The sequence below is a fragment of the Tachysurus vachellii genome, chromosome 9 (assembly GCF_030014155.1).
Source record: "Tachysurus vachellii isolate PV-2020 chromosome 9, HZAU_Pvac_v1, whole genome shotgun sequence".
In the NCBI taxonomy this organism is placed as follows: domain Eukaryota; kingdom Metazoa; phylum Chordata; class Actinopteri; order Siluriformes; family Bagridae; genus Tachysurus; species Tachysurus vachellii.
Genome location: NC_083468.1, coordinates 10,824,265 through 10,840,650, shown reverse-complemented (window position 1 = coordinate 10,840,650; position 16,386 = coordinate 10,824,265). Strand labels below are relative to the sequence as shown.

Genomic DNA, 16,386 nt, shown 5'->3' with positions numbered 1-16,386 from the left:
TACAATAGCTGGTCAATAGTTTTATGCTGGTGCCTTAAACATCATTTCTTCAGAATATTATGTTTCATACATTCTTATAGTGAACAAAATGATGGGATTGTAAACTCCTTCCGATAAACAGGAGGACATAAACAGGCTTAGAATGAGTTGGTCAATTGATTAACAGGATATGCTTATGTAACACAGAGACATTTCAAAACAGACACACAGAGATAACACAGAGGCATGTTAATGCAGCAGCAGCTGTATTTGGGTATAAAGGCAATGCTCCAGTGTGTGTGTGTGTGTGTGTGTGTGTGTTTCAGTGTTTTAAAAAAAAGCTTCAAATATAGAGATGCTATAGAAATAAACAAAATCTCAAAGAAACTCAATAATCAAAAACCCTACCCACCAAAAGATCAGTGTGTGTATATATACTTATATATATCTGCATGCTTACTGCAAAGCTGGGTACACACACACTTGTATCAAAGGCAATTTGGTCTAAACAGAAAATACCATTATTTATATCTAGTTGATTATTTATATCCATTCAAAGAGCTGGAAGATGATCCCCAAAAGTCCAGTCATTGGGAATAAAAAGGAATTTCAAGTCAATTGCACACATTAAAATGATTCCGCTCCAATTCACACAGGACATAGTGCAAGAACATGTACTTGGGACAAATGTGTTTTTCCGTGGCACCCATGTGAGTAATGTGGCAGTATTTCGCTTTAGAGAAAAAAAAAACAACAACAATAAATCGAATTTGTGATAATGTTGCTAATGCTAATGCCTTGAACCCAGACAAGCAGAAGAGCTGAGAAGAGTCATGTACACAACTCAGGCTTTAAACAAACAAACGAAAAACAAGTTCATTATCAAGGACATGCAGCCTAAAAGATGTGTGGAATCAACTCCTACAGCACTTGGAATCAGAGTCAACTCTGATAGAGTATTTTAGATTTGGTTAAATTGAAAAGTGTTGTAATGGCGTTGAATGAAGCTTTGCATAGTGACTGTGTGATTGTGTTCAGGAGGCACAAAAGTTTGCCTTGTTTAGTGTTTATTTTATGTGATAATGAATAATGAAATCCCCCTGAGTGTGTGTGTGTGTGTCAGCTCATTAGCATCACAGTGTATCTGGTTACACTACTCTATTAGTGTTGGTGTGTATTATCAGGCTTGATTATTATCAGGCTTGACTACACAGTCAACATGTCAACAACCCTCTCTTGTCTGGAGCACATGTAATCCATCAAACACTGTACACACCATGTCAATCTAAGCAGCTCAGGATAAAAAGTGTTGGCTGAAAGAATATGTATGTGTAGACATCAGCATCCTGAGAGACTACATGGCTGTACAACGGAAAAAAAATTCTCAATTCTCTTTATACAAATAAGTCTACCTAGAAACACCAGGAACCTGCCAGGCTCTTCAGAGAACACGAGTTCCTTACATGAATCCATTCATTCGAGCATCTGCTTCAAACACGGATGTAAAATACCTGGCCTGCAAGATTAAGTACATGGCTAGCTAATATATATCTCTATCTATCCCAATAGGCAGCGAACAGAAAAAAATATCAGTGTTTCAAGATGATATGCAAATCCATGTTGTTTCTCAAATTTCAGATTGCGTACTTCCACAGTGCGCACTGGGAAAATCAGTGATACATAGTGTACTATTAATACTGGGATGGTGTGCTAAAACCGAGCAGAAACGAAAGTGGTGCACACAGATACTTATCACGCTTGATGGCTGCAGTCTGCTCTAAGCAGTAGAATGGACAGAGGCATCAAAGGCCTTTATGGTTTGAAATTTTCATAATGGCCAACACGAAAGCCATTAAACCACAATTGCAAATAAGCAGAAATTATCTGAGGTGCTTTTAAAAATGTGCAGTTGTAGAGAGGGGTAGTGGGGGTGGGGGTGGTTCTGGCTCAGCTTAATAATGTGAGATTCCACATGATGGAGAATCATTTGTGTTTTGTGAAAAGAACTACTGTTTGATTTGGGTTACTTGCTGACAAATGTCCAGGTGCTACATAGTGTAATAATATAGTGCATGATGCATCATGATTTGAGACAGAGCCCTGAAATGAAGAAATACCTCCACTGAAGCTACCTCGTCTGCTTGCTTGCTAATTCCATAATACAGTTCACTAGTGAACAATGGCAGTCGCCTCATACTATTTACACGACATAATATTTAGCTGTGCTGTTTAGGAGCAGCACAGTCTTGCATTTGGCTGTACTTTCACACAACACAGACTGTTTTATGATGAAGAGACAGCCACTTCCTGTCTGTAGATGAGTGCAACTCTGGTGTGGTTGCAGAGTGAGGGAGTGAGTGTGTGTGTGTGAGAGAGAGAGAGAGAGAGAGAGAGAGAGAGAGAGAGAGAATGAGAATGTGTTTGTGAGCTTGTTACAGTAACTGAAGATAATGATGATGATAACAACGACATGGACAATGGGGAAAATAAAATAATGACTGAATGATTCAAAATGAAATTCAATATCAAGCTGAATGGATTAAGTCCCTGCATATATTTGCATTTGCGTGTGTGTATGTGGGGGGGTGGGGGGTGTCAACGGGACTATGTGCTTCTCCTTTGTAACTCCTGAATGATTGCTGTGGAGAGAGAGAGAAAAAAAAAACAGTTTTAATGTTATAATCATCTCACAAGAAGGATTGTGGGTTTAGTCTGATATTAGATTCAAAAGGGATAAAACCCTCCCCCTTCATGCCAAACAGCAACAATACATCAGTTCCTATTGCCCCACAGATCCTTCCAAAGGCAGGCAATCCGTAAAACATAATTCTAGCCTCCAGCCACAGGTACCGTTCTTGACACACACACACACACATACTATATACATATTATATACATATTATATACATATACAATACACACACACACACACACATATACATATATACACACATATATATATATATATATATATATATATATATATATACACATACATACACATACATATTTTTTTTTTTTTGCAAGCCACGGACACGTCCACACTCCTCATACACATTATTGCACATTGTAATTGTTATCCAAGTTTTTTTAAATATCATTAATATGTTTGAAATATTACTGGGAGAAATGTCACACTTTCACTTTAATGGCACAGCCTTTTTACTTTAATGACACAGCACCAGTGTAATTCAGCTGTCAAAAAATAGACAAATTTTTCCTGTACATCCACTTTTACTAAACAAACTAGCGTTGGGTCTCAAATCGCAAACAGACTTATGTCTCTAGACTGTTATGGAGTATTAACACTGATCGGTAACACTGAACTATTATAGGTTGTGTTTGAATTTTAAAATTCATCGTCTTCCAATATATATAAAGGTTTTGTGTAATCTTTTGCATCTTCTAGATTAGGAAATCCTTTTGACTGTAATGTCAGTGTTTTGGATTTGAGACTCAGCCCTTGACAATCGATTAAGGTAACAGCGGAAAGGCTTTACAATAGACGGAGCTCAGCAGTTTCTTCTGTGTCACTGTGCGTGACAAATACTTTACAGTTTTGACCTGGAAACATGATGGACAGATGTTTAGGCTGTGACGTGCGATCTAATGGCTAGTGCTTGTATGTTACATTCGCAGTGAGTTTGTGAGAGACGATTTCTCACATTGCTGCTGCTTCAACAAGTGCATGAAGTATAAATCAGGCCCCTATGCTTCATGTCCAGCAACTAAACACTTTCCACTGGACTAATAAAACATAATGCATGTTATTGATCTAATAAAATGTTCAAAAGTTACAGTAGTTCTTTATTATTTAAAAACAACTATTTTAGGTGTTGTGATAAATCATTCTAACTGCTAAATCAGACCACTGGCCAGTAACAATTCTGGATGATTCGGAATCAGTTGCATGTTTTTCTGTGATCGTTGCTCCAGGAATTAATTCTGATATAGGCACTATGTCCATTACGTACTGCTGTTTAAGACACTATCCCTATTATCACAGTGTTATTCTAATTCTAACACGCATGTTAATTTTATGCTTTTACCTCCAATGATTTCATCCTTGACTTTCTGCAGCTCTTTCCTCACTTCCTCCAGCAGCTCCTGTAACACACACACACACACACGCAAGTAAAATAACAGTACTCAAATATAACGAGATAGTCAGAGACCTCAATAACGATAAAATGTATTGCAGCACGACAACAAGCTCCAATACATCCTTTTAGAAATACAGTTGACGTAAAGGAGGAGTGAGCCATGACTGATTAACTAAACTGTTAGCTCATGAACATAGCTAGTTACTGTACATTCTCCATAGATATCTTCTAAATTAACCTAGCAAATTAGAGAACAATTCTCTGCGTTACCTCCTGATAAATGCTGCATATGGTCCTGTCATTTCCTCAAACATTTAAAGCAATGGAAATCTTGTCTGACCACAACATAATGTTTACCTATAGACAATAATTCTGTAAGGAAGAATCTCTATGATTGTCGATGAGGTCACATAGAAATCCGAATACCGTATAGAATGATGTCATCGGTGTTATTTAGTACTGTACATTTGGACATGGCCGTGTTTGTCCTAGCTTTGATTAGTATCTCACCTGTTTGACTCTCTCCAGTTCAGACTCGTCTCCACTCTCGCCATCATTCGATGAGCCAGCTGCTTTCAGCCTGATGGATAGAGAGAGGAAGTAATGTAGGAAAAGTAACAGTCATGATATGATGATAATGCAAAAGGGTATGCAGTGAAAGGAAGGGAAAGATAACGTTAAAGGCTTTGAAGAAACTGCAGAAACGTTTTGCTTCAGACAAACCCACCTCAAAGTGAAAAGAGCATTTCATCTATTTAATGCTTCTGTTTATTATCTGTAATCATGGATGGCTGCGGGTTATTATTAGCTGAGTAAGTAATAAGCTCTAATTCAGTCTCTGGTTTGAAATGCAACCAATACCGCAACACTAACGCTACGTTCACATGTACAGCGACAAAGAGTTTGGAGATCAGTCGTTTTTAATGAGAGCTGGTGACCTGACTGACAGATGACCAGATGTGGGTGTGTCCAACACGGCAACGTTTAGAATAGATGAAGTTTATGCAAATATGCAGCAGCTTGGTGCAGCAACTAGCAGTAAGGTTGAAGACAGTACAGCATGTGTGATCCATGCAAAGAGCTTGCACGGTTTCTCGGTTGAATTTTATATACAAACATAAAATCACATTCCAGAAGGTTTCATTTAACGCACGAAAATTGTGAATGTTAGTTTTGCCACCCACAAATAAACTTTATTTCTTTCTCAACCACTAGTAGGAACGCCTACTGGCGACTTCATAGTACAGCGACTGCGGCAATATACGAAGATCGCTGTAGGTGTGAATATAAAAGAGTAAGGTAAACTTTGACTAATATTCTCAAATTCTGATTATAATTCGGGTTTGATGTCCGATTTGACTCACTTTCAGACCCTAGATCATAACACACAACCTATGAGCACACAGAACTGTATTTACAGCAGCACAAGGACAAACTGCTCATAATCAACTACTAAAGTCTTTCCTGCCTCTGTGATTAAATATGCCGTTTATTTATGTTTCTGAAGCAGACTAGTGACTCTGAAATGGGTTTTTCTGACAACTGCAACGTCATAATAAAATGCAGTCGTTCTGATGGCACACCAGGCAACTGCAGAAAAATTCAAATGAGCACCAATGAGCCAGTAACAAAAACAGCTGACCACCGACGAACACTGAAACCCAGTACAACCTGAAACTACAAAAAAATGAAAGTAGTATATAATATTAGTCATAAATACAATTTGCAGGTGAAATGAGATCCCAAAGATCTTGTTAGTCAGCAAAGAGAAGCTCATACAGCAACATGTATACAACGGGCTGATATACACTGCAGCAAAGCTGGGGAGGAGGCCAACAGCTTGTGTGTAGGATTAGATGTTAGTGTACCTGGGTGTTAGAGCACTGAAGGCGGGTGAATCCAGACCTCGGGTAACAGAGTTATTCCTGTATGAAACACAAACTATGTATACATATATATATAAACACACACACACACACACACACACTCACTCTCTCTCTGTCTGACACGACAAGATAAACGATGACGGGACAAAGAGGCCATTAAGTTGCGTGTCTTTAGAGTGGTACCCTCTTCCACTCATACACAAAAACACTCCACACTAATGCGTTCAATAACCCTAAATACATCACAGCCCCGGTGAGCATTTAGTAATAAAACAGAAATGCATGCTGGGAAATTCATCCTCACCTGGGGATGGTGGCAGACTTCTCCCACGGCCTCCTTAATGTGTCTGATAACACAAAACACAAAGCCTTGAGAAAGGAAAAGCTGGCAGGTAACAAAGTTTAGCTTATTTCATATAAAACACACACGCATGCACACACGCACGCATGCGCACGCACACGCGTGCACGCACACACACGCATTGTCTGATCTTACCGCTTTGGCCTTGAGACTCAGAATCATCCTGAAAAAATCATTAAAGAGAGATCAAGAACTTTTTTGCTGAAACATTTCTGCAGTCTTCACACTCATTGATAAAATATGCTGTAAACAGTAACAGAATGGTGGTTTTAAATCTAGGACTATGTTTAACCCTCTGACCAAAAAAAAAAAAAAATCTCACAGAACGCGCAGCCACCTCTCATCTAGTCAACCACCTTCATAACCACTTCCAAACTTGTGTTAACTACAGTCATAATTACAGTTGCACGCACACACACACGCGCACACACAAACATCAACACACTCACATTACTGGGCTCCTCTGTCTTTGGGGCTGGAGGAGCTTTCTCCCCTTTATCTGCTGCTTTCCTCCTGGAAACACAAACATTTAATGTAATTAATACTTTTCTTAACGGAAAAAAAATGACCATGTGAAAAATGTATTCCTAATTGCTAACTGTACCCTTTAACACAGCAGTGTGTGTGTGAGTGTGTGTGTGTGTGTGCGCGTGTTACGTACCGCCGTGCAAGTATGGCACTCATCTCTCCCATCAGGCCTCCCCCTCCTCCACTAGGCACAGACCCACTGCTGCGGCTCAAGTCAGGTTTAGCTGGAGCAGGAGCTGGAGCAGAAGGAGCTGCAGTACCACCTTCATCCTGCTGATGAGGGCAACACACACACACACTTCAGTACAATACAGAGAAAATACAGAGAAAATACTAAACATTCAAACCACAGTGCATGTCATTACAATTATTAGAAAATAGATAGATACAGGTGCTTCTCAATTAATTAGAATGTCATGGAAAAGTTCATTTATTTCAGTAATTCAACTCAAATAGTGTATTATATAAATTCAGTACACACAGACTAAAGTAGTTTAATTCTTTGGTACTTTTAATTGTGATGCTTTGGGCTCATATTTAACACATTTAACAAAAACCTACCAATCTCAAAAAAATATACAATATAATAATCAACTCAAAACACCTGCAAAGGTTTCCTGAGCCATCAAATTGGTCTCTCAATTTGGTTCACTAGGCTACACAATCATGGGGAAGACAATCATAGACACCCTTCACAAGGAGGGTAAGCCACAAACATTCATTGCCAAAGAAGCTGGCTGTTCACAGAGTGCATGTTAACAGAAAGTTGTGTGAAGGAAAAATATGCACAACCAAACGAGAGAACCGCAGCCTTGAGAGGCTTGTCAAGCAAAATCCATTTAAGAATTTTGGTGAACTTCACAAGGATGAGGCTGGGGTCAAGGCATCAAGAGCCATCAAACACAGATGTGTTAAGGAATTTGGCTACAGGTGTCGTATTCCTCTTGTTAAGGCACTTCTGAACCACAGACACATCAGAGGCGTCTTAGCTGGGCTAAGGAGAAGAACTGGACTGTTGGGTAGTGGTCCAAAATCCTCTTTTCAGATGAGAGCAAGTTTTGTATTTCATTTGGAAACCAAGGTCCTAGAGTCTGGAGGAAGGGTGTAGAAGCTAATAGCCCAAGTTGCTTGAAGTCCAGTGTTAAGTTTCCACAGTCTGTTATTATTTGGGGTGCAAGGTCATCTGCTGGTGTTGGTCCACTGTGTTTTTTGAAAGTCACTGCTCACGTTTACCAAGAAATTTTAGAGCACTTCATGCTTCCTTCCCCTGACAAGCTTTTTAAAGATGCTGATTTCATTTTCCAGCAGGATTTGGCACCTGCCCACACTGCCAAAAGCACCAAATGTTGGTTAAATGACCATGGTTTTGGTGTCCAAGCAAACTCACCAGACCTGAACCCCATATAGAATCTATAGGGTATTGTCAAGAGGAAAATGAGAAACAAGAGCCCAAAAATGCAGCTGAAGGCCACTGTCAAAGAAACCTGGGCTTCCATACCACCTCAGCAGTGCCACAGACTGATCACCTCCATGCCGAATTGAGGCAGTAATTAAAGCAAAAGTAGCCCCTACCAAGTATTGAGTACACATACAGTAAATAAATATACTTTAAGACCAACAATTCACTAGAAATTTTTTTTATTGGTTTTATGAAGTATTCTATTTTTTTGAGATATTGAATTGGTGGGGTTTGTGTTAAATGTGAGCCAAAATCATCACTTGAAGGTACCAAAGACTTAAACTACTTCAGTCTATGTGTACTGAATTTATATAATAAACAAGTTTCATTGTTTGAGTTGAATTATTGAGATAAATGAACTTTTCCATGACATTTTTTTTGACAATTTATTGAGAAGCACCTGTATATTAAAATATACAGCAGGTTCATTTGCTACATACCTTGGCAACTTTGCGTAGTTTTGCTCCTGCAAGGGCAGCAGCAAGTCCGCCTCCACCTAAACCTCCTCCACCTCCCCCACCTGGGGAAGAGGGAAGGGGTGGTGGTGGAGGTGCACCTCCACCACACGGTGGGGGTCCTGGTGGTGGTGGGGGTCCACCTCCAATTGAGGGAGGTGGGCCAGGTGGAGGAGGTGGAGCAGGGGGAGCTGGAGGGCCTCCAGGGGCAAGAGGAGGTGCAGGAGGAACCATCACTGTAAAATGAATACAATATAAAACCTATCAAAATGTGTGTGCGCGTGTTTGTCCAGTGCCCACTATGTTAGATGTTGTTTCCAAAATAAAAAGGTTAGAGACACATATTGATCAGCTTGTTTTTGTTTGCAGATTTTACATATCTAATCCTAAATCATGCTCTCTGAATGTCTGTGTACAACCACAAATGAAAAACAGAAACAAACGTGAATTGCAGATATAAATGTCAGCAGAGCAAGTGAGTGTAGTTAAGAGATTTAACATGATTGTTGCACATTGGGCTCGCAGGCTGGACTGAACTACACAGAACTACACAGAACTCATCATCTTCATCAGAAGTTTAACTGTGATTATTTAAGGCTTTCCTTTAGCCAGCTATTCTACTTATAATGGAATGATTAGTCTGTTATTAACTGATTACCTAATGAGAATATCCAAATAGCAAAAAACAAACATGTATGAAACAAATGGCAAAGTAATGGAGAAATGATAAGACCAAGCAATCAGCACTTTGCAAACATCACACTATCCCATTACCTGACTAAAGAGATCAATTTGGTAAACAAGTTGTTAAAATAATATTTAGATACATGAAAAAAATATTCTAACCAACGTGTATTTGCCAGAAGCAGGGAGAGTTGTGAGGAGGAACTGAAAGACGTAGGAACCCTGGAACATGTGTGTTAAGGCAAAGACATCTCAAATGGCACTTGAACCAGGTCTAACAGAACAAACCCAACATAATGGATTTATAAAGTGTCAAATTTACACTGACCAGAAGCAGCCTGTCGCTCTCTCTCCAGTCTTTCTCTTTCTTGTCTCTCCCTTTCCTGTCTTTCTCTTTCCTGTCTTTCTCTCTCCTGTTGCTCCAGTCTCTGTTGTTCCAATCTGAACAGGAAATAGCATGTTACAGTATATACAGACACACACTCACACATACATGCTCACACACATGTGCATGATCTATTCTCAAAATTTATCCAGGAGTTCTGACATAGTTGAGAAAGTCAGAACATTTTATTTCAATGATATGTACAGTAAAAAGGTGTAGGTGAAAAAAAAACATTTTATTGTGACACAAATATAAGTATTCACTGTACTTTTGTCAACACTTGAAAAAACTATTGGCTTTAGATAAAGCTGCATGTCTTCTGGGACATGTAGACCTTGAGAGTCCTAGGCATTCTTCTGTCATGTTGGATGTTCAATGTGACAGAACAGCCCGGTCATGCCACTGATCCTCAAACGGATTCAGGGCTGAGTTTTGACTGGGCCAGGCTAACATTCAGATGCTTGGTTTTGAACCATTCAGTGTCTGGGGTGTGTGTCCGGGGTGTTCCAACATGTCCTCAACTGAACAGTTTTCCAGTCTCTGGTTATTAAAATCATACCAAAAAAGATACCACCACCATGCTTCACATCGAGTTTTCAGGGAGTGTTCAGCATCTGTCAAATATAGGGCTTTGTGCCAAGGCCAAAAGGTTAGATTTTAGCCAAGGTAGACCAGAGAGCTACTCCAAACAAAAAATGTTTTTTCCCCCCCAATAATGCCATGGACAATTAAACAAAGGCCAGCTTTGTTGCATGTTCCAACTACAGTTTTCTACAGACAACTCTATGCAGATTCCAGGATTTTCTTACAAAAAATTTGAATACTTGTACAATCACAAAATTCATGCATTTCATTTGTACACAATTTTGGTAGCTCTATTGACTGAATATCCCATTTTAATATTACAGGCTATTTTGTGGTGATTCGTGGTATTTAGTGCAAATTAAGTCATTTAATAATGTACCTAATCTAATGTAATCTAAAGTAAATGAACTTATCATTCCTGGTTTTGCATAAATGCTTCACATATACTCTGAAAGGCCAAAATGTAATGAATTAATTATTAATTAAACTATTCAAGTGGTGCTAATGCATATTCAAGCAATATTATTACCATTAGATTAACATTTGTTCTATATCATAGGTCACTAACAGGCGGACCGTGGTCCGGGTCCGGACCCAGAAACTGTCCAATCCGGACAGGGACCTACAGCCAAAACTAAAGGTTATGATTTAAAACTTGACGGGGCGCTTCCATTTTAACCGGTGCAGCTTTTGCAATCTTTACGGTAGTGGTAGTGGAAACGCACAGACCAATTGCATGCGAGTTAAGTCATCCCACGTGATACCACTCAGCCAATCAAGTCTGTGCATTCCTGAAGTAAACACTGCGACTCAACAGTGCAAGACAGATGAGAGAGAATTAGAGTAAAGTTACACGTGAAAGAAAGATAGCGATACATGTAGAAAACAAAGGGAGAGAAACAGAGGAGTGAGACGGAGAAAGGGAGAGAAACAGACGAGTGAGACGGAGAAAGGGAGAATGAAGAACAAATGGCGCTCTCCAAAAAAAGAAAGTGGACAGCGAAAACATTTAATCCAGAATGGACAGACTGATTTCTGTTCACACTTCACACTAAACCAGTGTGTCTCATATGTTCAGAAACCGTGGCACTTATTAAAAGTGACAATGTGAAACGCCATTATGTGACAAAACAAAGGTTTTGAACAAACATATCCACTCAAATCTGAAAACAACGTCCCTGAGACAGCTTTCCCAGGTCTGAGGAAAGTAGCCCTATACATCCTGACCATGTTTGGCTCTACATACAACTGCGAGGCAGCTTTCTCTACAATGAACATAATCCAAACTAAATATGGTTCCAGGGTCATTAATGAGCACCTCCACATGTGTATGAGAATGGCCCTGACTCCATTCAAGCCCAGGTTTAACATCCTGGCAAGCCAAGCTAGAGCTCAGTTCTCTCACTGAGATATAAAAGGGACAGTTATTTTGAAATGTAGCCCTACTTTTATTTATTTAATGAGAGAACATTATACACATCATAGTATGTTCAGTTCTATGTTACGTGTCAAAAAATATTTAGTTTTTATCGTGTTAGTACTGAATTTATTTGCTTTGACAGTCAGGTATTGATTGCTTGCAGATGTTGATACAACTACTAGGCTACTTAAATATATATCACACTAACTAGTTAGACATTATGATCTTCCGGACCTTTGCTTCAAGAAATTTTCTTTTACTGGACCTCTTTAAATTTTAGTTGAATACCTCTATATGATCGAAAATTGCCATCAGTGGTCGGATACTAGTTATTGTATTGAAACTCAGTTTGTCGGCTACCTTCTTTGCTGTTCCAGCTCCTCTTGGGTTGGTCCATTTGATACTAGACGGGGGCCTGCAGAATCAAACACATGAAAGTTTGTGATAAAATTATGATAATGCCTCGGGTTGTCTTTAAGCGACAGATGAGGCCTATAGTAAACCAAGTATGAAGGAGTAATTACCCTGGTGTGGCAATAAAAAGTCAGGTAGATGGGATATATGTCCTAGTGAGGTGTAATACATATAGGTGTATGTCCTTATTATAACTCTGGAATAACAGATGTTTATAATGCTTGCAACCTCTGTGGTTCCTTCACTTAGTGCATAGCTCTAAACGAGCCAAAATTAGTAAAAGCATTAGACTAAAATATCAATATAAATTTCAATATTATTTTGCAGTCTATGGCCATAATCATAATCACCGTAGCAAATATTTCGGCTTCTGAAATATTGTACTGCAGCTGCATACAACCTTGTGTTAGTTAAAATTCTGTCACAGAGCATTGAAATAATATTTTTTCACTACAGTTGTAAATGCTATTTGATCGAATGTGGTGATAATGCATATTTATAATAAGCTAATGGTCTGCTACATTAATGGGAAAGCTTTTGTCCATTAGCTGTGGCTGCACTGCAAAAACCATATGACTGTAAAGGATAATCTATTATTCTGGACCTATTACTAGTATGCTATTTAAGGGTATTTGTGAAGCTAATGTAATAAAAAAAAAAAAGGAAAAAAATAATACAAATAAATAAATAAAAACACTGTTTGCGGTTTACCTCCATCAGCATTGAGCATTTCCAGAGCATGAATCATGCCATTGGCAAAGAGTGCAGCATCCTCCTTACTGCCGAAGTTTAGACCCCAAACTTGTCGTGCATCTCGCCACTGATGGAAGTTAGGTGTGGCCTGATTGTATTTAAGTCCTTTCACGATTGGACAGTTCATCACCACCTGGAAACAACAAGATGAATCCACCAATCAGAGCTCTAATTCGTTTTTATAATGCAAATCATATTTTGTACATTCAACAGAGATTCAGAAGCTCGCCAGAGACACATTTGCATACAACCAGCAGGTGGCACCACTCTAGCTGAGAGACAAGAGAAGAGAGTGCGGAAGACAAGAGAGCTGCATCTGTAATGTGCTGACTGTTCACTTCTCTGTTTGCACTGTTCTACAGCTTGGCATTCCTGATGGGGGGGTGGGGGGGTGGGTGAGCGAGTACATGAAAGCGGCAGAGAGAGAGAGAGAGAGAGAGAGAGAGAGAGAGAGAGAGAGAAAGAGGGAGCGTGGGGTAGGGTGGGGTATTAAACCTACAGTAGTGCAGCCCAGCTGAGCAGGAAAAGTAATTTAAAAAACAAGTTGGAACCTGTTAGACAGGGAGAGAAATGATAGGTAGAGAGATAAGGGCGGTTAAGGGACTTTGGAGAATAAGAAGATGGAGGGAATTCCCTAACAGGCACAGGAAGTGGTGAGTGAGTGATTACAGGAAACAGAATAGGACAGAAAGATGCTGATCTCTTTTTTTTTTTTTTTTTTTTTTTTTTGAGGGGGGGTGCTGAGAGAGAGGGAGAGAGGGAGAGAGAGAGAGAGAGAGAGAGATTATGATGTGAGGGACAGACAGCCAACAGTGGGGGCAGCTCAGAACCTTACTCACTGATCTTCTCTACAGTATTAGTGGACCTGATACTGGGTCTGACCTGGTTACAGTCAACACAGGAGATTAGCATTTGAATCTTCAGCTCTGTGTCTGTGTGTGTGTCTGTCTGTGTGTGTGTTTGAGAGAGAGAAAGATTGTGTGTAGGTTTTTAGACCTTTGTGATAGGAATGTGTGTAGGTGTTTAACCCGTAATATGAACACATGACAGATTTTAGATTCTGAGGAAAATGGGCTGGTCCACACAGAAAATTAGTATCTTTAAAATTCTTAAAAAGAGCTAAAAGAATGTATTTGGGCTCACAGGTACAGTAGTATTATTTACCTAAAATACAGAGCTGGTCTGACAGAGATGCTAAAAGAAAGCTGGGTGTGGACATAGGAGATGGTGTGGTTGTTTTGAACACCCTCAGGGTTGTTTATGTTCTGACGCTTTTATACATCATGATATTAACACAAGATTGTTCTTGAAGGTACACTTACTGTAAGTATTTTAATCTGACCACTGTCTACCATATTACAGCCTAAAGACAATTACAGTAGACAAAAATGTAAATGACTGAGGAAGGAACAGCAAAAGCAGTTTTACTCAAAACTCACTAAAGGCACATAGACTCCATTTCTACAAACTACTGTTTCATCTAAACCTCTAACATTATTACAACCACCATTAGACTGTTGGAAGTGAGATTCAGGAGATGAAGGGAAGCTAAATTATTATGGCTGGTGTAGTGTTAGAAAACGCTAGAATAGTCCTACGAGCAAAAGCCAATTAAAATAAAACTGAGTCACATCCAGATTAATTAAACTCACTGTCATTGCCTCCAAACATACACATGGATTATACTGAGAAGGAAAAAAACCCTCTTTACTAAATTGTTCATCCACCACTGCAGAAAGAAGGCAGCCAGAAAGATCCTAGATTGACCACTGTAACACATCAGCTAGGATAGTAAGAGCTTTTTCTTCTATATATTTGTAGTCGCACAACATACATTGTCCTTAAGCTTTATGTGACAACAATGCTAATAATGCCGCTCAATCGATCTGTTTCCTCCTCTTCTGAGATATAACAGCGATCCAGTCCCCTCTGCTTGTTCTTATTGGAGTCTCATCACTTGGAGGTTGCCCACTCGATACTGTTGGGGATCAGAACATGAACAACCTGGAGATTCATGGGATTGCTGTGGATGATACCATTTACAAACCCATGAAGATGGCTTTGGGCTGCGATTTCCACAAACAGTTTTGCGCTCAAGTCTTCATACAGGAACAGTTGATAACTTCAGGTTAAAACTAGAATTTCTTGGTTACACAACCGCAGATTTTGACCATTAAGTAAACTCTCTCCGGATTCCCTTTTGAGTTTTCTTCCTCAGAGGAGTTTCGCCACATTCACCTTTGGCTTCCTTATTAGCTAGAAATTTAGAATTTACACATTTCTCCATTTGTGATAAAAACCCATTGTTTAAAGCTCTACAAACAAATCAGAACTGAACTTTTAGCACATAGCTGAATATCCTAAACATCATCTCATTGATGTTATCCACACAACCACACCAATTAACATGGAAAACGGTTAAGCTTCCCAAATAAAAAACAAGCTGTTTGTTTACAAAGTGAACAAACAGGACTTCGGCAATAGCTCTTATCGGCATGGTGGCTTAGCAATCTTACTGTTATGTGAAAAATGCAGCCTAATTAATAAAGCTTATAACCACATTAAGTGTACAAAATTCTGTTCATTGGGAATAATAATCAAAACAAGCTAAAATAATTTTACAGGTTACAAATAATTAGCAAGGCATCGGCCAGTTCTCTAAGATCACACGACTCCAAATGAAGGTGAAATGAGAAATACCTCCATCAAATGTATGCGATTACTGTCTGACCAGAGACGGTGCATCGGCAGTGAGAGTAGTCATGTGTAAAGATGATGAAATACACTGAAGTATGGTATGCGCAGGCAGTGTAGATTAGCCCCGTACTCATTTTGTGATCGAGCAAAACACTGAACATATAGTGATTATGTCGAACACACTATATAACCAAAAGCATGGAGGCGCTCGATCATCACAGCCACGTGCGGTTTGGTGGTAGGAGTCAGGGCTCTGTAATCAAAGCCATGCCTTCATGGAGCTCGCCTTGTGCGCAGGAGCACAGTCATGCTGGAACAGGTTTGGGCGGAGGTGACAGCATACAAACACATCTTATAAAACTGTGTGCTTTAAACTTTATGGCAAGAGATAGGGAAGAACCACATATGGGTGTGATGGTCTGCTTTCATGAACATGACAATGAGTCCAGTGTTCTTTAGTGGCCTTCTCAGTCACTGGATCTGAATGCTATCAAGCACCTTGAAAAACCAGCAGGAATTGTGTGATGTAATCATGTCAACAAAGACCAGAACCTCAAAGGAATGTTTCCAACATCTTGCAAATAGCCAGGCCATAAAGAACTGAAGTTGTCTTGAGAGCAAAGGGAGGCCCTACCCAGTATTAGCATGGCTTTCCTAATAAAGTGCATGTGTGTGTA

The 16,386-nt window shown here is 39.4% G+C and overlaps 1 protein-coding gene across 3 annotated transcripts in view; it reads right to left on the bottom strand.

Moving 5' to 3' along the window:
* Window positions 1–228: 228 nt before the first annotated feature.
* The window catches only part of vaspb (vasodilator stimulated phosphoprotein b), a 31,256-nt gene continuing 15,098 nt past the window's right edge, over window positions 229–16,386 (bottom strand). The window contains exons 3-14 of one of the 3 annotated variants that reach the window (XM_060877645.1): window positions 12,971–13,145; window positions 12,206–12,260; window positions 9,784–9,896; window positions 8,757–9,007; window positions 6,991–7,127; window positions 6,779–6,842; window positions 6,465–6,492; window positions 6,273–6,315; window positions 5,951–6,007; window positions 4,593–4,662; window positions 4,029–4,086; window positions 229–2,618 (exon numbers count right to left, since the gene is read on the bottom strand). In XM_060877645.1, the coding sequence (XP_060733628.1) occupies window positions 2,584–2,618; window positions 4,029–4,086; window positions 4,593–4,662; window positions 5,951–6,007; window positions 6,273–6,315; window positions 6,465–6,492; window positions 6,779–6,842; window positions 6,991–7,127; window positions 8,757–9,007; window positions 9,784–9,896; window positions 12,206–12,260; window positions 12,971–13,145 (1,086 nt within the window). In that variant the 3' untranslated portion in view covers window positions 229–2,583. Of the gene's footprint in view, window positions 2,619–4,028; window positions 4,087–4,592; window positions 4,663–5,950; window positions 6,008–6,272; window positions 6,316–6,464; window positions 6,493–6,778; window positions 6,843–6,990; window positions 7,131–8,756; window positions 9,008–9,783; window positions 9,897–12,205; window positions 12,261–12,970; window positions 13,146–16,386 lie in introns of all 3 variants that reach the window. The other 2 variants (XM_060877644.1, XM_060877646.1) reach the window with 2 other exon arrangements.